Below are 22,898 nucleotides of genomic sequence, written 5' to 3'. Positions count from 1 at the left end.
GCAAAAGATGCTTGCAGCTTTTCTATTGTCATTTCCATATTTGATGAATGAACTTTATGCAGGTCCAACCACTTTGGAGTGGGCATCCACAATGACTAAGAATGTTGACCCCATGGAAAGACCTACATAGTCAACATGTAACTGAATCCCTGGCCATTCGCATGAATGGAAGGCAGCTGTTGGCAGTAATTTTTGTCATTGTTGGCACTCTGGGCACTGCCCCACCAATGCAGCTATGTCTGCATTCCAGTCCTGGCCACCAGACATAACTTCTCGCTGACATCTTCATCTTGGAAACCCCTGGATAACGCTGGGGGAGTTCAGCCAGTATCTGGCCACGACCTTCGCTCAGCACAATCAATCTTGCTCCCCATAATAAAATTCCGTCCTCTTAGGTGATGCAATCTTGCAGGGTCTAGAAAGATTTCAGTTCTGGCTGTGATGTCCCTTTTGCACCCCCCATCACCACCACTTGTTTCTCATTTGAGACCAGAACCAGTGTTGTACACTGAATCTGTAAAGGTTCACCGGTATAGGTTCTCAATCTGCCTGAAGTCTTGCACAAACTTGATGATCGGAGTCTTGAGCGAATTTTAGTTCACAGTAGTTTTGCAATCACTGATACCAAAGTCACGTGCCTCTGCCAGTCATCTTAACCTTGTCAAAAATTCCAACACATATTCCCTTTTTCTCAAATTGCTGAGTAAAACCAATAGCGTCTCACAATTAGAGGAGGCTCGGTCTCATTATACTCCTTAACTAAATCCATCAACTCTTGAAATTTGCGTCAGGAAATGTTAGGCCTAAGAAAATACCCATTGGTCCACAAGCTGCCAGGAGAATTACTTATTACTTTCTATCTGTTTCAACATCAGAAAAAATAACACATTCTTTCCACATACTTCGCGAATCTTTGATGATACAATCGACACAGTCAAGCTTCCCAAATAACGGCATGATACCAGAAATGTTTACCCCAACTTAGACAACAGTTGCATGCAAATTTCTTCAGGATCGAGTCTTTTTCTGTTTTTGCCACAAAACTAACTCTACAGAGGCCAATATCCTGTCACCAAGTCATCATTTATTTACAGATGCATAGTGCTTTGCACTGGTCCAGCATGTCAAAACCAGCTTTAGATTGAACAGAACCTCTGACACTCCTGTTTCTATCTGCCAGCCAGGGCTCCCTGAATGGATCAGGTTAACAGCCCTAATCAGGGAACTTATATTCTCTGAGGCTCAGCTGACTGAACTCATTACAGTCACAACACTAGGCACACCAAGGCAATATCAAGGCACATTGGGAAAGACTTGGTCAAAGAGGTAGGGGCCTCTGAAAGGAAGAAAGAGAGCTCAAGAGCTGGAGATGTTTATGGAGAGAATTCTAGAGCTTATGCACAATGGATTCGAAGACATGACCACAAACTTTGAAAAACTTAAAAGTGGGTATGTTCATGGAACCAGAAGTCAATGAATGCAGATACCTTGGATGGCTGTGAGGCTAAAAGAGATTACAGATGTAGGTAGGGGAAAGTTATAGAAGGATTTGAAAGCAATGATTCAGATGGTCTTAGCACATCTAGGGATGGCCATGTGCTACTGCTGTTCTTGAGCTGTACAATGAGGACTCGAGCAGTGACTTTCGCATCTAGCTATGGAAATCACCAATCAATCTTTAGTCAGTGATGCTCTTCATGCAAGCTAGTACATATCATACAAGTGATCTGCTGAAGTGGATGGGTCATCTTATAGCACAGGGAATCCAACTTGAGTATTATAGCATTCCTGTGTATTGAAGGAAAGGAAGTTTTTATCAATTACATTTTATCAAATATGGCATTATATTCATCCTGGGAATGTGAAATGCTTTGCAATGACTAAATCAGTCTCAAAGTGTTCTCAATTGTGCATACTGCATCTAATTTCAGAAAATAATCCTGTTCTTTCTTTTTGCTCCATAACTAGAATTGGTAGCCCAAAATGTAATGGTTTCTGTGACTTCAAAGTTCTAGGAAATGTAGTTAAAGTCCCTACTAAATTACTGAGGTGATCTTCCAACTTTACACATTTTTTTCATCAAGAACATTCCTTTTAAATCGTATTCAAGTACACAATGACCCCTATTCGCACATCTAAGCCTCAATTGAACTAACAGCTTCAGGGCCATTGACATAAGCAAAACCTAATCAATTGGTTATGAGACTGCATGGGATTTGGGAGTGTAAGTTCAGGTTCATTCAAGATATACAAAAACAATGCTTACAGAAGCAAGTAGTTAACCTTTATTAAAATCCTTTACAGAAGGTGATAAGGAAAACAAAATACAAAACATTTAATTCTACAAAATCATTAAGCTTTCAGACTGAAGATGTGCGACAGAAGGTATCAGCATACTAACAGAACCCATTAGTTTGTAAATTTTTGGTGCTCTTCAGCCAGAATCTGTTATGCATTCTCACAGTTTGTTGACCCCAGAACATTAAAAGTCACATCTTAAAAACAATTGTGTGTGGTGAATCTTTTCCTTCTTCTCTTCCTATGTCTTAATGATACATGAGACAAACAAAATACATGGTCATGCCTGTTTCCACAGCTACATTTTCTTTGGACAGGTCATTAGTATATTGCCAGAGGCTATACCTTGAGGGACTCCACTCCACAGTAAGCATTATGAAACAAAAGACTCCCCACACTGTGTGCCTGCCAATCAAAAGGATTTACAGAGTGGTTACCAACATGTTTGGCCATGTCATGAGTGAATCTTTCTTGGCTCTCAATCCTAGAGTGAGACAGAAAGTCAGAGCACGTGGATCACAGGCAGAGACATTACACACTGCAGCACAAGACCCCCTCACACTGAGTAAATGCGGACTATGGATTCCCAGTTCTAACTTTTTAATATGATGGCTCAATCTTGAAATTGGATATTGTTCAAGATCTTGGTGACATGTTGTCCTGTTTGGTCTTTGTTACATAAATGGTTCTTTTAGTGCTTCCCTTGTGATCCTTAATGGTACTAATTTGGCTACGATTTGTGCCTATCATCATGGCATTTCAATCTATCGCCTGTGTCGGTTTATTAGATTTGGAATATAGCATGAACAGTCCCATTTCTGAACTTTGATCTGTTAAATGTTTGGAATGGATGTTCACCTACTGTACATTTTATTAATGAATCTTTCTTTACTAAGAATTTTTTGTAACAATAGTCTTAAGAAATATTTCCATTAGTTTCATAATTTCTCTTTCATCTTTGAAAAGTGTCATCCTAACTGAATTGCTACATTTGCAAATACACATCTGAGTACTGAGCTATGAAATAAGGTATAATTTTTCAAAATGATAGCAATCCAATGCATATCTGAATAAATCACACAACATATTTGTATTTCAATTGATTAACTTGGCTCCATTCTCAAACAAAGCTCTCAGTAACTAATTAAACAACAAGTAATTTCACAGCTGGTATGTTCTGAGCAATTTGAAATCAATATTGGTTGGTGATTTCACTCTCATCCCTCTTCATTCCCACCACACCACCAACAGAGCAACATAAAGAGACAGGAGTGAGAATAGTGGTGGTAAAGAATGGGGGTTGGTACTAGGGGACCAGGCTTGAGTGTGATTGCATGCAGTAAGTGAACATTTGCTCAATACATTCACACATTAAGAATATTTGTTTGAGTGATATAGAAATGCTGCTGTCAACCCATGTGCCTATACTACCAGATTAATCACTTTTTAACTAAGAGTGAAAAATATCAAGAGGCTTTTAAAAATGTCCAGTTATAGCAGCATGATTGAATCTGACAAAAAAATTAAACTGTTATCCAAATTTTAGTTTGGTATCAGTAATGCTGGTACTACAGGAGATTTTTAAAATAAGTTTTAATTATGTAATTTTCTTCCTAATTTAACTTGGCACAGTATTGATCAATTAGTTTCTGGGGGAGAAGCCAAGTCACTCAATTCATATATGAACATACTGTGTAATTCAGTCAGTCATCCCATTGTCAACTTTTTGAAAATCGAGTCACAAGTTATTACAATTCATTAAGCACTAATTGCTAATTCAGGAGTAGTTAACAGCCTGCACTTTTTACAATAATAAACTTATTCCAGACCCTACAAAGAAAGATCATATGAAAAGAATTTTTTCAACAGTATTCACTCTAGAAAATTTTTCAACAGTATTCACTCTAGAAAATGACAATGTTGTCGAGGAGAATACTGAGATACAGGCTACTAGACTAGGTGCGATTGAGGTTCACAAGGAAGAGGTATTAGAAATCCTTCAGAGGGTGAAGATAGATAAGTCCCCTGGGCCGGATGGGATTTATCCTCGGATCCTCTGGGAAGCCAGGGAGGAGATTGCCGAGCCTTTGGCATTGATCTTTAACTCATCATTGTCTACAGGAATAGTGCCAGATGACTGGAGGATAGCAAATGTGGTTCCCCTGTTTAAGAAGTGGAGTAGAGACAACCCTGGTAATTATAGACCAGTGAGCCTTACCTCAGTTGTTGGTAAAGTGTTGGAAAAGGTTATAAGGGATAGGATTTATAATCATCTGGAAAAGAATAAATTGATGAGGGATAGTCAGCACGGTTTTGTGAAGGGAAGGTCGTTGCAGAGAGACATAGATAAGCTGCAGAGCTGGGCTGAGAGATGGCAAATGGAGGTTAATGCAGACAAGTGTGAGGTGATGCACTTTGGTAGGAGTAACCGGAAGGCAAAGTACAGGGCTAATGGTAAGATTCTTAGTAGTGTAGATGAGCAGAGAGATCTCAGTGTCCATGTACACAGATCCTTGAAAGCTGCCACCCAGGTTGACAGGGCTGTTAAGAAGGCATACAGTGTTTTAGCTTTTGTTAATAGAGGGATCGAGTTCCGGAATCAAGAGGTTATGGTGAAGCTGTACAAAACTCTGGTGCATCCGCACTTGGAGTATTGTGTACAGTTCTGGTCACCGCATTATAAGAAGGATGTGGAAGCTTTGGAAAGGGTGCAGAGGAGATTTACTAGGATGTTGCCTGGTGTGGAGGGAAGGTCTTATGAGGAAAGGCTGAGGGACTTGAGGCTGTTTTCATTAGAGAGAAGAAGGTTGAGAGGTGACTTAATTGAAACATATAAAATAATCAGAGGGTTAGATAGGGTGGATAGGGAGAGCCTTTTTCCTAGGATGGTGACGGCGAGCACGAGGGGGCATAGCTTTAAATTGAGGGGTGAAAGATATAGGACAGATGTCAGAGGTAGTTTCTTTACTCAGAGAGTAGTAAGGGAATGGAACGTTTTGCCTGCAACGGTAGTAGATTCGCCAACTTTAAGTACATTTAAGTCGTCATTGGATAAGCATATGGACGTACATGGAATAGTGTAGGGTAGATGGGCTTGAGATCGGTATGACAGGTCAGCACAACATCGAGGGCTAAAGGCCTGTACTGTGCTGTAATGTTTTATGCTCTAACATTGAAAGCAAACAGAATCATAGTTTTAATACTACGGCTGTACATCATTTGTCATTTTCTGTGTATCAGGAGCTAACACAATATGCCAGCCATTGTAAAACATTTTGGGCTGGATTTTGCACCTTTTCTCTGCCCATTTTTCAGCCCTTTTGGACCACCAAAAAAGAACTAAGTGTGGCAGCATTTCCTACTATCAGAAAAATACCCCAAAAATGTGTTGTATTCAATTTATCTATTCACAGTATGCGAAGGTCACTGACAAGGCCAGCAACAATTGCACTTGAGAAGGAAACACCTTTCTTCAAACATTGCAGGCTAGGTGGTTCACGGACACATACAGTGCTGTTAGAGCGTGACTTCCATGTCTGTGGTACAGTGACAGTGAAGGAACAGCAACATGGCTCCAAGTCAAAATGGTGCTTAATTTAGATGGGAACATGCAGGCAGCAGAGTTCACAAAATCCTTAAAATAAAAATTGAAAGAACTATGGCTGCTGTAAATCAGAAACAAAAATAGAGATTGCTGGAAAAGCACAGCAGGTCCGGCAGCATCTGTGGAGAGAAATCAGAGATAACATTTTGGGTCGTGTGACCCCTCCTCAGTTCTGGGGAACTGACGAGGATTATCATCTATGAACAACCCCAGACATGATTTTACTATAAAGGAGAGAATAGAAACTTCAAAAGCATACAGTTTTGGCACTACCACAACAATCATTACAACAGCAAAGATTCAACAATAAATTTAATTAACAAAGAATACAACAAGGCAACAAAATTATGAAATAATCATCTTCCAAATCAGGACAACACTCAACATTTCAAATGCCTACCAATAATTAGCCAATGCAATAACTTTCACCAGTACCAATCATTCCACCAAAGAAATTCGATCAAGTCCATTTGACAAATTGGAAAATTGGCAAATGTTAAATTCCTAAGAATTTGGACAGCTTCACGTTGAGCAATAAATCAAATAATCAACAAATTAGCATACTTCCCTAGATCATGCATTAAATAAATAGTAGATTAATGAAAAACAGATTACATCTGACAACCTATTATCAGCATTTGATCTACATTTCACGTTGATAGCAAATAGGGCACTGGCAAGATCACACTTCAGTATTAGATACTAACTTGCATGGAGTCTGTTCATTAATTACTTGTAGTACTATCTGAACCATACATCTATAGAAATTTATAACAAGAGCTCAGTTGTGATTGAATCATCATTGGTCTCTTATACATAAATCCGTTCTTCAATCAAACTAGGATCTTTCTTTCGAATGTACAAATGTGAGTGGTTGCAGAGTCTAGGATATTGTTCAAGAAGCATTATACAGCAAAGTTCCATCTAATACAGAAAATTCTACAGGCAGTGTGGACTTTTTAAAGCACAATTGAGCGGCTCAACAAAGATGACGGATATTTGGGAAATATACCATATGTACAACATTAATGCAAAGTCCCAAGCAATCTAATGCCACAGTATTAATCACAATTTTAGTTCTAAAGCTCCACATTCATGAGGACCCAAGTGTCCAGCCTATGCAAACAATGTATTCATTGTAGGATAGGAGGTCAGTTCTCAAAGAAATGTCATTATTTACAGAACGTACTAAGTATCAAACCAAATTATTTTCAAGCCGATATGCATGAGAACAGAACCTTAAAGAACACATCAATAATGCAATGTAACAAGTTCTTTACCTGGGGCCAACTCTCTATAGATAAACATCATCATGCTTTTTCTCAGAGTGATGGTGTTATTATCCAATTTAGATGCCACTGAATGTGAAGAAGAAACAACCCAACTTACCCATACACTCCTACAGTTATGTCAGTGCAGAACCCTACAGAAAATACCATCCTTCTTGGTGTGTGGTTAGGTCGCTAGGTAAATGAAATTTCTCATTTAATAGAAGTCAGCAGAGAAAAGGAAAGCTGACTAATTTTACCTGAAGTGTTACTTACCCATCTATCACTACTAATGAATCAAATCAAGGCCTTGGGGAGGGGAAACGAGATAAAGATAAAATGTACAGTAAATGTTGTAAAAGAGGTAACCTTAGTAATTCATTTGGGAATGTATAGTATGTTAATCAATGGTTGTGACATAGCAAAATTTAGCTTGGGGTAGGATGTTGTGCAAGTGCTTTAGGGCCCTTGATATTACATAGCTGCTTCCTACAGAGTATAAATAGCACAATGTGGGTGGAATTAGTCACATTGATCCAAGATGGAAGATCATAACAGTCTTATAGCAATTTAACAATGAGCTCTGAACGTGCGTCTCTCAGATATCTATTGCTAGTTGTATACAGTGTCAACATTCAATAAATGGAGTTTAATAGAAGCCAAGGTTTGCTGACAATCTTGATTAGACCTTCTCCTTGACCAATCTATCTTTAAGCCAAGCCCTAGGAGTGGCCCTAAAACCACCTGAAACAAAAGGGTCCTTAAGTTACATTTGCACCAGTCAGATTTGAGACTTTGAAAAAGCTCTACCTTAAAATGATAGGGGCGGGTATCATGAATGTGATTGCGTGATTGGATGCATCTGTATGCCACTTTCAATCTATTCCTGCAATGTGGGTTGCGGTGATGATATTAAATGTCTTTTTAAGCAAAACCCTGATTGAGCTCAGTTTGACTTCTCATGTAGCTATTTGAAGTGGCTTCAAGGAGAAATTTCTTAGAATAATATGTGCCAGTCAGGTTGGTAATAATAATATTGAATAAGCTTTAACATACCCAAGAAATGAATGAGGTTGTGTTTGATACCCAAATAGCTAAGTAGGAAATTTGACATGATTAAGTTTAAAACTAGAATCTTAGATTAAATGTTGTAATATAATGCTCTCTGTATCTTTATATGCACGACTATACTAGCATTTTAAAAATACCCAAAAAAGAGGGTCAAGAATACTGTCAGGTCTGATTCTCTTGGAAAAACAAGTGAACCATCAACAATGGAAGAACAGAAATTTACAGCACAGAAGGTGGTCATTCGGCCCAATCAATGTCAATTCCTTGCTAGCTCAACTCAAAATGTCTGTGTCATTTCGTTCTCTCCCTAAAGGCTTGAATCTGCTTTCTCTACAAATAATTATCTAAATTTCTGCTGTGGCCTGCATCAACCTATACATCAACCACTCCAATGGGCAAAAAAAAATTCATGTTAAAAAAGTTTGCTAACTCTTTGGATAACTTTACATGGATAGTCTATTTTTACTGATTTCTCAAACAAAGGAGATAGTCTTTTTTATCTTTAGTCTATCAGAACATTTTTGCAAAATTTAAAATATTTTAAATTAGCACTTCTTCACCCAGTAAAATTAATCCTGGTATCTCAACTTGCTCCTGGCTGTGGTGGTGAGAAGAGAGACCTGCAGTTTAGTAAATTACAGCCATTGCAAGCTGAATAGAACCTAATATTAAATCTGCCACAGAGATGAATGAGAGCTTTCTCTGATCCCAAACATTAAGAGATTGGATACAGGTAGTTCAAAGATAACAACAACAACACAAAGCAGACCTGCTCAAGAGTACAAGTACCAGAAGGGAATGGATATCACACCTATACAGGCAGCGTCATCACTCTAACAGTTCAGACGGCTAACAGCACCATCTCAAAAGAAGGTGCAATAACCACCATTCGCCATTCAACACAAGGATTCTTTGCATCATTGCTAAAGTTAAAAGCTTTAAAAGTTACTAACTATTGGAAATGGGGTGAACTAATTGTACTTTTAATAAATCCACTGGGCTAGTCACCTAAAGTCACCAATTCAATACCTATGCTTAGGAGTTGAAATGTAACCTAATCTCACCAACTGATACTAACCTCAAAATAATCTTCAATAATAACATATTGTGACCAAACTCAACAGTCTTTGCAACCTCCATTGTAAAATTTGTCAATTAAATCTATCTGCTTAATAATATGCATGTACTTTATTTTTATGAACCTTTATGAAGATAAACTCTAATGAGTAAAATGTTAAGTCATGGTTTTATGATTGTATAACTTTTGATGTTTGAGCAAGAAAGAGCTAGTTCCTTGATTGGCTTTTCCACACCCTGTTTGGAGGTTTGACAGCAGACATGTTCATCCAGTGCAAACCGATCACTGAAACTTAAGACTCAGACTTAAGAATTGGTCGGATTGTCAGCACAGACTGGGTCAGTGTCACAGAACTGTTACACTGCAGGAGGCCATTCATCCTATCCTTTCTTAACCAGTCTGCCTGAGCATTTTGACAGTGCCAAATATCTCCCTTCTCTCAATGAAGATTGTTTCTATTTAAATAATCATTTGATACCCTTCTGAATACCTCAATTAAACCTACCTCCATTTGCATTGACTCTATCTATACTACCCACTGCCTTGGGAAAGCAATCAACATGGTCAGAGACCACTCTCACCCAGTTATACTCTCTTCCAACTTGTTCCATAAGGCAGAAAAACACAAGTTTGAATACACTTACAAACAGATTCAAGAACAGCTTCTTCCCTGCTGTTATCAGACTTTTGAATGGACCTCATATTTATTCTGACCTCTCTCTGTACCTTCTCTGCAGCTGTAACATTGTATTCTGCACTGTGTTCTGCTACTCTGATGCACTTTGGTAAAATCTGCCTGTATACCACGTAAAACATTACATTTCACTGTATCTTGCTACAAGTAATAACTATAAATCAAACTCAAATTCTACCTCCAATACATTTCTAGGCACTATATCTTTTGTACCAAAATGTATCACTGCATATTTCTTCATATTGAACTTCATCTGCCATCTATCTGCCCACTCCACTAACCTATCAATGGCTTTCATATCCTTACTGTTAAAAATGCTCACAAGATTTATATTGTCTGCAAAGTTTGAAAGTGATCCCTGCATGCTACATCCAGGTCACGTATCAAGAAAAGGAGGAGTCTCAACACTTATCCTTGGAGAACTGCATTACAAAACATCCTCCTGCCCAAAAAGTACCCATTAACCATTAGTCTCTTATCCCACATCCACTTCGATATCAATGTTGCTGATGTTTCTTTTATTCCACTAACAATAGCTTTTCTCTCAATTCTATTACAGTACGCCAAATGCCTTTTTGAACTCTACATATATCACGTGAACAAAATTACCCTTAATAACCCTCTCTGCAAGGAACTCCAGCAAGACACAATACTCCCTTTGTGAATCCATGCTGGCTTTCCTGAATCAACCCACATTTTCCCATGTGACTGTTAATTCTATCCTGAAAAATTGCTTCTTGAGCTTCCCCTCCATTCCCCTCCATGCAGTTAAACTGATTGATGCTGGGCTTATCTTTACAGTCTGTCTTGAATGATTTTCCCAGGAGTTAAAGGGAAAGCGTTAAGCCATTGAAGTTTTCGATTAATGGAACGTGTGACCTCCAACGCAGGCCAGCATTCATGGTGGCTGCCAAAAGCCACCTGCGCACGTGTGGTGTAGTGATGCCAATGTTCAGTGGCAACAACCTCAGGTGTGTCACCTATGTCCCTGGGCATGTGTTGGTGCTGTTATGGCTGGCTTTGTAGTAATTTTCACACTGGTTTTCAGCAGGAAGTTGAAGCTGCGATCAGCTGTGAAGAAGTACATTTCATTGGAGTGGATGACAAAATAGCATCAATATCAGTGTAAACAGTGGGCCTTAAAACCATCAATATTTTTCCTTCATGTTCATCAGTGCTTTGCAACCTTGTAAAGCCTTCCTCCTTTCACACCTTTGCTCCACCTTTGTATTCATTCTCAATCTCCTGTTAGTGATGTATTTCCAGTTCTGATGCAACGATTCAATTCCCACTCAGAGGTGCTCTGCATTTTTTATAGGGTTGGGGGTGATGCCCATGTCTGTTGCCACCCTTTGGATGAGCAGCATCACCTTTATGGCAGATGCTCAGTCCCTTGGTGGCCATGACATAGTGCTGCAGCACTCTGTTGCTGTACATGGGGACCCAGCCCTCCAACTATGGAGAGGCATCATCCATAAACACAGCCTTCAATTACTGCATAGTTAGTGCTCAGTGCCAGTCAACATACTGTGTGTATTAAAGCCCACAACCAAACAGTTGCCATAAGCTCCATCATATTTATGTTGAATATACCACTTCTGGTGTGATAAAATAATGTCTTAGCTTGGTTGGTTAATTAATTGGACAAACACGGGTCACTAACCTGAGTTGCTATGGAGCAGATCCAACTCTCTTGAAATATTCAGAAGATAGTCTAGACACTAACTTTTTCTTATTTTGAAGGAAATATAAGGTGTTGCAATTCAGATGGAATTCAATTGGTCAAACTATTGGATTTAAAACAAAACACACTTTATTCATCCACGTTGGTTAAAATACAATAAAAGAGAGAAGGAATTGGAATAACTTAACTCTCCTGGAAAACTTGACAGAGTAATACATACAGTAACTATTACAAATTAACTGTTTCAATGTAGTAACATCCCCATAACACCCCTTGGTAAAAAGCAAATTCAGAAAATAATCTGATTCCCATGCAACTCCCATAGCAGGCAGAAAGCCCTCAGCTTTTGGCTGTAATCAAGAGAGGGACAAAATAGTTTTCACTTCTTCCAGACTTCAACAGCAACTGCTGAAAGCCAAACCAAAGATCTCAGTTCTGTGAAAGCTCAACCCTACCTAGTCAGTCTGCTTCTACTCTTCCAACATTTAAAAAATCCCAAGGCCTTACAAGCCTGCTTACTTTCTTATGGATTGCTCATCACCTCTCATTCACACTCTCTCTTAAAACAAACCAGTACAAAATAACCTCTTAAAGCCAAAGTTTCGTTGCAGAAGGCATAGGTTAGAATATGTTGAACAGAATCAAACACTTTGAACATAACAATAAGGGGTAGGCCATTTAGAACTGAGTTGAGTAAAAACCTCTTCACCCAGACAGTGGTGGTTATATGGAATGCTCTGCCCCAGAAGGCAGTGGAGGCCAACTCTCTGGATACTTTCAAGAAAGAGATAGATAGAGCTCTTACAGATAGTGGAATCAAGGGTTGTGGGGATAAGGCAGGAACAGGATGCTGACTGTGGATGATCAGCCATGATCATAATGAATGGTGGTGCTGGCTTGAAGGGCTGAATGGCCTACTCCAGCACCAGTTGTCTATTGTATATAATAGACAGAGGGTCTGAGAAAAGTCCCAGTTGCATCTAATCAGATGTCACTTTAAACTAGCTCCCTCTGCAAAAGTTCTATAATACTACGTAGAGTAAAGGCATAATTAACTCATTATTTTATGAAATACTTTGGATGTCTAGAGGTCATGAAAAGCATCACGTAACTGTAAGACTTTAATTCTTTGCATAGGAATATGTGTTTTCTTTTTATGTGTGTTCACAGAGCTGCAAGAAAGAGCAAATGTGTTAGAATCGAATAGATTTCCAAGCGTGGACAGTAGTACATCATGTACCATATCTTAGGTAGCAGGTAGCAATGTGAAGCAGATACAGCACAAGCTGGATTCAAGACTGCGTTCCAACTATACAGATATGACAAATCACTTCTGTGTCAGATACAGCAATGAATTTCTAAAGCCTTTTGCCCTGTGTGTTCATAGACCTTTGTTCCATTGTTAAATGTTTTTTTGACTACCGCCAATCATCCTTATCTATTTGATTAATGATTGACTTGATGATTTCGATACAAAATTGACTGATCACAGGTAAAAACATTGAGAACTGTTTGGACGAATTTTTGTTCAAAATGGAAGTGGGCTCTCAGCTCTCAGTGGTGCGGAGCAGAAAGGTGCTGCTGGATTCAGGGATCTGCCCAGCTCACATCATCATAGAAGGTGGCAAGATTGTGGACATAGTGCCTGAGGGAGTCACAGCACCACAGGGAACAAGTCAACAGGTAAGCTTTGCAGACATTTGTCTTAAAAGCATATTTACAAGTAGGAGAGATAATGGGAACTGCAGATGCTGGAGAATCCAAGACAATAAAATGTGAGATAATAAAATGTGAGGCTGGATGAACACAGCAGGCCAAGCAGCATCTCAGGAGCACAACAGCTGACGTTTCGGGCCTAGACCCTTCATCAGAGAGGGGGATGAGGTGAGGGTTCTGGAATAAATAGGGAGAGAGGGGGAGGCGGACCGAAGATGGAGAGTAAAGAAGATAGGTGGAGAGAGTATAGGTGGGGAGGGGATAGGTCAGTCCAGGGAAGACGGACAGGTCAAGGAGGTGGGATGAGGTTAGTAGGTAGATGGGGGTGCGGCTTGGGGTGGGAGGAAGGGATGGGTGAGAGGAAGAACTGGTTAGGGAGGCAGAGACAGGTTGGACTGGTTTTGGGATGCAGTGGGTGGGGGGGAAGAGCTGGGCTGGTTGTGTGGTGCAGTGGGGGGAGGGGACGAACTGGGCTGGTTTAGGGATGCAGTTGGGGAAGGGGAGATTTTGAAACTGGTGAAGTCCACATTGATACCATTAGGCTGCAGGGTTCCCAGGCGGAATATGAATTGCTGTTCCTGCAACCTTCGGGTGGCATCATTGTGGCACTGCAGGAGGCCCATGATGGACATGTCATCTAGAGAATGGGAGGGGGAGTGGAAATGGTTTGCGACTGGAAGGTGCAGTTGTTTGTTGCGAACTGAGCGGAGGTGTTCTGCAAAGCGGTCTCCAAGCCTCCGCTTGGTTTCCCCAATGTAGAGGAAGCCGCACCGGGTACAGTGGATGCAGTATACCACATTGGCAGATGTGCAGGTGAACCTCTGCTTGTTGTGGAATGTCATCTTGGGGCCTGGGATAGGGGTGAGGGAGGAGGTGTGGGGGCAAGTGTAGCATTTCCTGCGGTTGCAGAGGAAGGTGCCGGGTGTGGTGGGGTTGGAGGGTAGTGTGGAGTGAACAAGGGAGTAACGGAGAGAGTGGTCTCTCCGGAAAGCAGACAGGGGAGGGGATGGAAAAATGTCTTGGGTGGTGGTGTCGGATTTTAGATGGCGGAAATGTCGGAGGATGATGCGTTGTATCCGGAGGTTGGTGTGGTGGTGTGTGAGAACGAGGGGGATCCTCTTAGGGAGGTTGTGGCGGGGGCGGGGTGTGAGGGATGTGTTGCGGGAAATGCGGGAGACGCGGTCAAGGGCGTTCTCGATCACTGTGGGGGGAAAGTTGCGGTCCTTGAAGAACTTACCCCAACCTTCAGTTCACCTGGGCCATCTCCAGCACATCCCTCACCTTCCTGGATCTCTCAGTCTCCATCTCAGGCAACCAGCTTGTAACTGATGTCCATTTCAAGCCCACCGACTCCCACAGCTACCTAGAATACACCTCCTCCCACCCACCCTCCTGCAAAAATTCCATCCCCTATTCCCAATTCCTCCGCCTCCGCCACATGTGCTCCCACGATAAGACATTCCACTCCCGCACACCCCAGATGTCCAAGTTCTTCAAGGACCGCAACTTTCCCCCCACAGTGATCGAGAACGCCCTTGACCGTGTCTCCCGCATTTCCCGCAACACATCCCTCACACCCTGCCCACGCCACAACCGCCCTAATAGGATCCCCCTCGTTCTCACACACCACCCCACCAACCTCCGGATACAACGCATCATCCTCCGACACTTCCGCCATCTACAATCCGACACCACCACCCAAGACATTTTTCCATTCCCACCCCTGTCTGCTTTCCGGAGAGACCACTCTCTCCGTGACTCCCTTGTTCGCTCCACACTACCCTCCAACCCCACCACACCCGGCACCTTCCCCTGCAACCGCAGGAAATGCTACACTTGCCCCCACACCTCCTCCCTCACCCCTATCCCAGGCCCCAAGATGACATTCCACATTAAGCAGAGGTTCACCTGCACATCTGCCAATGTGGTATACTGCATCCATTGTACCCGGTGTGGCTTCCTCTACATTGGGGAAACATCCTGCAATGCCACAATGATGCCACCCGAACGTTGCAGGAACAGCAACTCATATTCCGCTTGGGAACCCTGCAGCCTAATGGTATCAATGTGGACTTTAACAGCTTCAAAATCTCCCCTTCCCCCACCGCATCCCTAAACCAGCCCAGTTCGTCCCCTCCCCCACTGCACCACACAACCAGCCCAGCTCTTCCCCTCCACCCACTGCATCCCAAAACCAGTCCAACCTGTCTCTGCCTCCCTAACCTGTTCTTCCTCTCACCCATCCCTTCCTCCAACCGCAAGCCGCACCCCCATCTCCTACCTACTAACCTCATCCCACCTCCTTGACCTGTCCGTCTTCCCTGGACTGACCTATCCCCTCCCTATCTCCCCACCTATACTCTCGCCACCTATCTTCTTTTCTCTCCATCTTCGGTCCGCCTCCCCCTCTCTCCCTATTTGTTCCAGAACCCTCTCCCCATCCCCCTCTCTGATGAAGGGTCTAGGCCCGAAACTTCAGCTTTTGTGCTTCTGAGATGCTGCTGGGCCTGCTGTGTTCATCCAGCCTCACATTTTATTATTTACAAGCAGGACACTGTTTCATCAGCTTGGAATTCTTCACATTTCCAACCAATATTCTCCATACCCTTACCTGTGCAATGCCTCTTGATCAGGGACTGGACTGGTGCTCAGAATCCCAGTTGGTTCACAAAAGTTTTGCAGGCCATTACCATGGCTCCTTGTTCTCGCCTCATACTGCAGCATCAACTCAAACATGGGGTGTCTTCTGGAAAATAGGGTTCTCTGAAAGATGAGAAACACCTGACCACTCGGCCTTTTACGGTTGAGAGGGAAGCCTGGGTCATAGGAGAAATTAACAGCCTGCTAACCTGTAGCAAATCACAAGGACCAGTGCTGGGCCTTGTCTATTCACAATCTACAAGAGAACTTAAAGATAGCAAGGTCATCTGAGACCCCAGGGGGTGCTGCCTGTTTGTCATTTGCTCAGGGGCCCAAGGAAAGGCTCTTGCTCAGCATTACAAAATATGGTCAAGGGTGACACTAGCACATTTTTCAGTGGTCAGACTGGAACAACTAGAACCTGAGGGACAATGGTATGGGCTTCCTTGAAGCACACATGAGGAAGGCAGCAGGAAAATTACCTCACGCGTTATTTTCTCTAGTCACGGTGCTTATTTAAGTCGAAAATGGGGGCTTGTAAGCAACAGATGAAGAAAGTACAAGACCAAATCAAGTCAAACAAGGAACAGAAGATCTGCTATTAGAAAGATCATGACTGCAATTAGCCACTTAGATAAAGGGACCAAGGAACCAAACTTATGGGGTTGTGATGGCCCACTGGTATTATTGCTGGACAGTTAATCCAGATGCTCAAAAAGCATCCTGGGAATCTGGGTTTGAATCCCGCCATGGCAGATGGTGGAATTTGAATTCAATAAAATATCTGGAATTTAATGATGACCATGAATCCATTGCTGATGGTCAGGAAAACTCCATCTGGTTCACTAATATCCTTTAGGGAAAGAACTGCCATCCTTACCTGGCCTGGCCTACATGAGTCTCCAGACCCACAGCAGTGTGGTTCACTCATGACCGCCCTCAGGGCAATTCATGCCTGTGACCCCCATATCCTGTGAATGAATTTAAAAAAAGGTTATGGAGAATCTTTATAATACTCTGGTTCAAACTCACGCTTTAGGATGAATATGAAGATATATTCAAACAGCCCCTGTGGCCTAATGGATAAGACACGGTGTGACCTCTTAACTAGGGACTGTGGGTTCAAGTCCTGTTTCGGGTGACCAGAGTTTGTGGGTGGCATGATGGCTTAATGGTTATCACTGCTGCCTCACAGCATGGGTGACCTGTTTTCAATTCCAGGCATGGTTGATTAGCTGTGTGGAGCTTGCACGTTCTCCCCATGTCTGCGTGGGTTTCCTCCAGGTGCTCTGGTTTCCTCTCAAAGTGCAGGTTAGGTGGATTGGTCATGCTAAATTGCCCTTAGTGTCCAAGATGTGCAGGCTAGGTAGGTTATATATGGGAAATGCATGGCTTCAGGAATAGGGTGAGATGGTCTTCAGAGGGTCAGTGTGGACTCACTGGGCCAAATGGCCTGCTTTTACACAGTAGGAAACCTATGATCTAATCTACACAGAAGAGGGTGAAAAAGAGATTTACGTGAATGGTTCCAGGATGAGGCATTTCAGTTATATGGATGGAGTTGTGAATTTGGAGTTATTGTCCCAGGAGAAGATCAGGTTGAGAGGTGGCTTAATTGAGGGTCTCCAGATCAGGGAGATTTCTGGATAGATATGGAGAAAATGCTGCTGTTGGCAAAATGGCGATGATCCAGAGGACACTTTCAAAATGCTAAATATCCGAAGAGAAAATGTTGTAGAGCTATGGAGTAAAGGGAAAATTATTGGAACCAACCGAGCTCATCTTGCGATGAATCAGCATGGGCATGGCTTCATTCCATGCATTAACCATTTTACAAAATTTTAATATTCAGGTTGTCCTGTGTTGCAACTTTACCGAGTTGACACCTCACTTCTCAGTTGCCTGGTACTGTTACTGGTGTTCTTCATTGGTAATGATAGTTTGGGGGCATATATCTGGCCATAAGGTTGCACATTGTTGTTGAATATAATTCTGCTGCTGCTCAGGCTAACAATGCCTCATAGATGCCCAGCTTCGAGATGCTGGATCTGTCCAAAATCTCATTTAGCATGGTGGTGGTCTCTCACAACATTGAGGCTATCCTCAACAGGAAGACAGGTACACCATAACTGTTTGTGGTCACCATTATTAATGCCGTCACGGACAGATACACCTGTGGCAAGCAGATTGGTGAGAATGAGGTCAAGTATGTCTTTTACATCATATGAGCACCCTCACCACCTGCCACAGACCCAGCTTAGCGACGATATCCTTTAGGACTGAGGAAGCTCAGTCAGTAGAGCGCTACTGATCTACTTTAGGTAGTGGACATTGACGTACCCCAGCTAGTGAACATTCTGCGCACTTGCCACCCTTGGTGCTTTCTCCAACTGGTATTCAGCATGGAGGAGGACTGATTCGTCAACTGAGGGGTGGCGAGGAGGAAGGTGATAATCAACAAGCTGTTTTCTTGTCCATACTTGACCCGATACCATGAGACATCATGATGCCCTGAGTCAATGTTGAGAACTCACAGGGTAACTCACTCCTGACCTAAACATACCACCATCCTGCCACCACCAGTGTCTGGGTTGTAGTCTGTAAGGTGAGGCACTGTGAGTATCGATATTTCAGACTGTTGCTTGACAAACCTGTGGGACAGTTATCCCAATTTTTGGCAGAGGACCCCAGTTTCTAGTAATGTAAACTTCGCAGTAAGGTAGTGTTAACAGGGCTGGTTTGCCACTGTCATTTCTGACGCTTGGGTCAATGCCAGAGTGCACCTCCAGATTCATTCCTTATCATAGACCAGGGAAGCATGATACAGCTGAGTGGCTCACAAGCCCAGATAGTTATTTACAACAATTGACAATGATCACAGTTTGAGTACGATTCAATTCCATGTTTATTAATTGAATTCAAATCTCACCATCTTCCATCAGCTTGGGTCTCTGGATTGCTCGTCTAGTAACATGGCCAATGGCTCATGACTGGTTGTTTGCAGAAGTTTGTTATAGCTGACTGATGTATGCCTACTGTGATCATAAGTAATTCACTCGCTGTGAGTACTTTGGAATGTCCTGAGACTACCAAAGGCATTATACAAACACAAATTTGTTCTTCTTCATTTGAATTAACCTACCAAGATGGGGTGAATATATAAAGTCAAGAAAAGGTAATTAGCCTATTGAAACTCATTCCTATAATTAAATGTGTTTCCAGCAGCAAATCTCTTTCATTAAGCCCTCGTTGGCTGCTTGTAGCTACCGACAGAGTCTTCATTAACAACACAGCCCAGACCTGAAGACTCAGTGCCTAGGATAACAAAAGCAGCATATGCGTGGCCCACTATCACCTCCAAGACACACTCTACCCTCAGTCTGACATATATTACTGGTCCTTCATCATAATTGGTCAAAATCATGAAACAATGGAGAGTATATACCAAATAGATTACAGCAGTTCAAGAAAAATCCTCATCGCCACCTTCTCAAAAGATTCCAATTTATGTCAAGCAACTATTGTGCAGAGAAACAGTCTCCATTGAAAGCTTTTTGGTAAATCTTCTTTTGTTTAAAGAGAAAGAAGCATTTCTGCCAGTGATTTCACTTGATGTGATGATTCATCTGGATGTGACTTAGACCCTCATGTGAAGTGCCCACCAAACATTTTCTCTTCTGCTTAATGAAGGCAGTGGACCTTCATAGCATGCTGTTTCCTTCTGAAGGTTTCTCTCTTGTTTTGTGAAATCATTCTAAAGACCAGATTTCAATCTAAAGTGATACCTTACACTTGTAATTCCAAAAAAAACATTGTTTATAAAGAGGGATTGGCGCAGAGAAAAAAGGACTGCTGATGTAAATTCAGTGCCTTCTGGCAAATGGAATGGGTTTATAAAGAATCAAGGAAATTTCAAACAGAGAGAAATTCTCATCAAGGAAATATAAGAAAGGCTAACTGTCTCTGCCTTTCAGCAGAAAGCCAAACGTTTGCAGACCTTTTTTTTGTGTATTGACCTTCCAAGGACATGCAACAAAAGGGATTAAAAACCAACCTTTGTCTATGTGAGCTACTGAGAGGATTGCTACTGGAAGAAGGTGTGTCAGTGAACTAAGGTAGCCAAGAGGTCTAAGATAACAAAGTGTGAAGCTGGATGAACACAGCAGTCCAAGCAGCATCTTAGGAGCACAAAAGCTGACGTTTCGGGCCTAGACCCTTCATCAGAGAGTCTCTGATGAAGGGTCTAGGCCCAAAACATCAGCTTTTGTGCTCCTGAGATGCTGCTTGGCCTGCCGTGTTCATCCAGCTTCACACTTCATTATCTTGGTTCTCTAGCATCTACAGTTCCCATTATCTCTAGTCAAGAGGTCTAGCCAGGATTCAAACACCAGTGTGCTGAGAAGGTTACAGTCGAAGAACCACCCACTAAAGATGGCAGTGTTGCAATTAAAAAGATTCTCTCACTCTGAGTGTGATCAGACAAGCATTATTAAAAATTGACAGGTCAAAAGGATTTCAAATAGCATGCAAAAGACAGGAACCCTAAATCAACTGCTTAACTAGTGATTGTTCCCCTATCTGCTCTTCACAAATGACACAAGCGGACCGATCTGTACATCTTTCAACTTCTATCTGCTTTTGCACTAACTTTTTATTCCTGATCTCAGGATGTGTTTCTGCTATTTCTTTTCATGTTTAGACACTAATCAACACATTCTCTTGTTAACTCAAGAAAGACTGGGTTAAATTGGCTCTTTTTAAACCATAAATCCTCATTGTCTGAAAGGCATCCATAAGGAAAAGGGGCTTTCTTAAATTAACCTTGTTGTGACCAACCAAAGGGACGGGCAAATAAGGAAGAGGAGCCAGTTCAACACTCCTCACCCAAGACACAAACAGAAGTTGTTGGAAAAGCTCAGCAGGTCGAGCAGCATCTGTGAATTAAAAATAAGAGTTAATGTTTCGGGTCCGGTGACTCTTCCTCAGAACTGATGGTAGCTGAGAACCTGTCAGTTTATATGCAAAAAATAGGATGGGGGATGGGGTAGGGAGTAATGATAGGATAGAGCCTGAAGAGAGAGAAGAGCAGTTAGATAGACAAAGGAGTTGATAGGCTGGGAGAGTGAATAATTGTTAACGGGGACTGTTAGTGGCTAACAATAGGTAGTGTGTAAGGGCAGGTTATGTGATAACAAGGCTTGGTGTGTGAGGTTGGGGGCTAGGACATGGAAGAGTTTAGGCCGTAAAATTATTGAACTTGATAATGAGTCCGAAAGGCTTCAGGGTCCCCAGGTGGAAAATGAGGTCTTGTTCTTCCAGTTTGCATTGAGCTTCGCTGGAACACTGCAACAAGCCAAAGACAGAGATGTTGGCCAGGGAACAGGGTGGTGTGGTAAAGTGGCAAGCAACAGGTAGCTCAGAGTCTTTTTTGTGAGCAGAACATAGATGCTCTGCAAAGCGGTCACCCACTCTATGTTTTGTTTCCCCAGTGTAGAGGAGACCATGTTGTGAGCAGCAAATGCAGTAGACTGGATTCTGGGAAGTGTTGCTTTACCTAGAAGGTATGTTTGGGCCCCTGGGAACTGGGGAGGGAGGAGAAAAGTGGGCAGGTGTTACAACTTCACTGGTTGCAGGGAAAGGTACCGTAGGTCTGTGGGTGTGAAGGAAGAGTGGGCCAGGGTTTCCCAGAGGGAATGGTCCCTGCGGAAAGTGGATAAGGGTGGGGAGGGGAATGGGTGTCTGGTGGTGGCATCTCGCTAGAGGTGGTGGAAATGGCACCAGATGATCTTCTGAATGTGGATGCTGGAGGGATGGTAGGTAACGGAACCCTATCACTGTTGCGAGAGAGAAAAGATGGGGTGAGGGCAGGAGTGCGGGAGATGATTCGGACCTGGTTGAGGGCCCTGTCAACAACTGTGCTAGTGAATCCTCGGTTGAGGAAGAAGGCGGACATTTCCCTGTCGAAGTTGGCCTCATCTGAACATACGGGTCAGAGGCAGAGGATCTAAAATGGGATGGAGTCTTTACAGGAAACAGGGTGTGACGATATATAGCCCAGGTAGCTGTAGGAGTCAGTGGCCTTATAGTGAGTATTAATGGCCAGCCTATCACCAGAATTGGAAACAGAGATGTCAGGGAAGAGAAGGGAGGAGTCAGAAATACACCAGGTGAAAGTGAGGGCAGAATGGAAATTGGAAGTGAAACTGATTAACTTTTTCAATTCTGATCGAGAGGGAGAAGCAGCACCAATGAAGTCATTGTATACTGATGTATCGGAGAAAGAGTCGTGGGTAGGGATTGGGATAGGATTGGGATGAGGAATGTTCCATGTACCCCACAAAGAGACAGTCATAACTGGTGCCCAAGCAGGTACCCATGACAACTCCTCGAGCAGAAGAAAATGAGAGGAGTTGAAAGAGATAACAAAGTGTGGAGCTGGATGAACACAGCAGGCCAAGCAGCATCTCATGAGCACAAAAGCTGACATTTTGGACCTAGACCCTTCATTGAGTTGAAAGAGAAGCTGTTCAGGGTGAGTTTGAGCTCAGCCAACTGGAGGAGGGTGGCGTTGGGTGGGGATGAATCATGTCTTTACCCCAGAAAGAAGTGGACCACCTTAACACCCTTCTGGTGGGAAATGGACGTGTGAAGCAACTGTGAGTCTATGATAAACAGGAGGTGGCTGGCACCTGCAAACTGCAAGCTTTGAACCCAGCATAAAGCGTTTGAGGAATCATGTATGTATATGAGCAGGGATTGGATCAGGGGAGAGAAGACTAAGGTAGGAAGAGATGAGTTCTGTGGGGCAGAAGCAGGCTGAAATAATAGGTCTACCCATTGTTCTG

The 22,898-nt window shown here is 42.5% G+C and overlaps 1 protein-coding gene across 1 annotated transcript in view; it reads left to right on the top strand.

Moving 5' to 3' along the window:
- Positions 1-13,185: 13,185 nt before the first annotated feature.
- Positions 13,186-22,898, top strand: part of zgc:103559 (Allantoinase, mitochondrial) — a 30,387-nt gene continuing 20,674 nt past the window's right edge. The window contains exon 1 of the mRNA XM_048541695.2: positions 13,186-13,380. Coding sequence (XP_048397652.2) covers positions 13,231-13,380 — 150 coding nt within the window. The 5' untranslated portion in view covers positions 13,186-13,230. The remainder of the gene's footprint in view (positions 13,381-22,898) is intronic.

Source organism: Stegostoma tigrinum, chromosome 14 (assembly GCF_030684315.1).
Source record: "Stegostoma tigrinum isolate sSteTig4 chromosome 14, sSteTig4.hap1, whole genome shotgun sequence".
NCBI lineage: Eukaryota > Metazoa > Chordata > Chondrichthyes > Orectolobiformes > Stegostomatidae > Stegostoma > Stegostoma tigrinum.
This window is presented reverse-complemented; position numbering and strand designations above follow the sequence as displayed.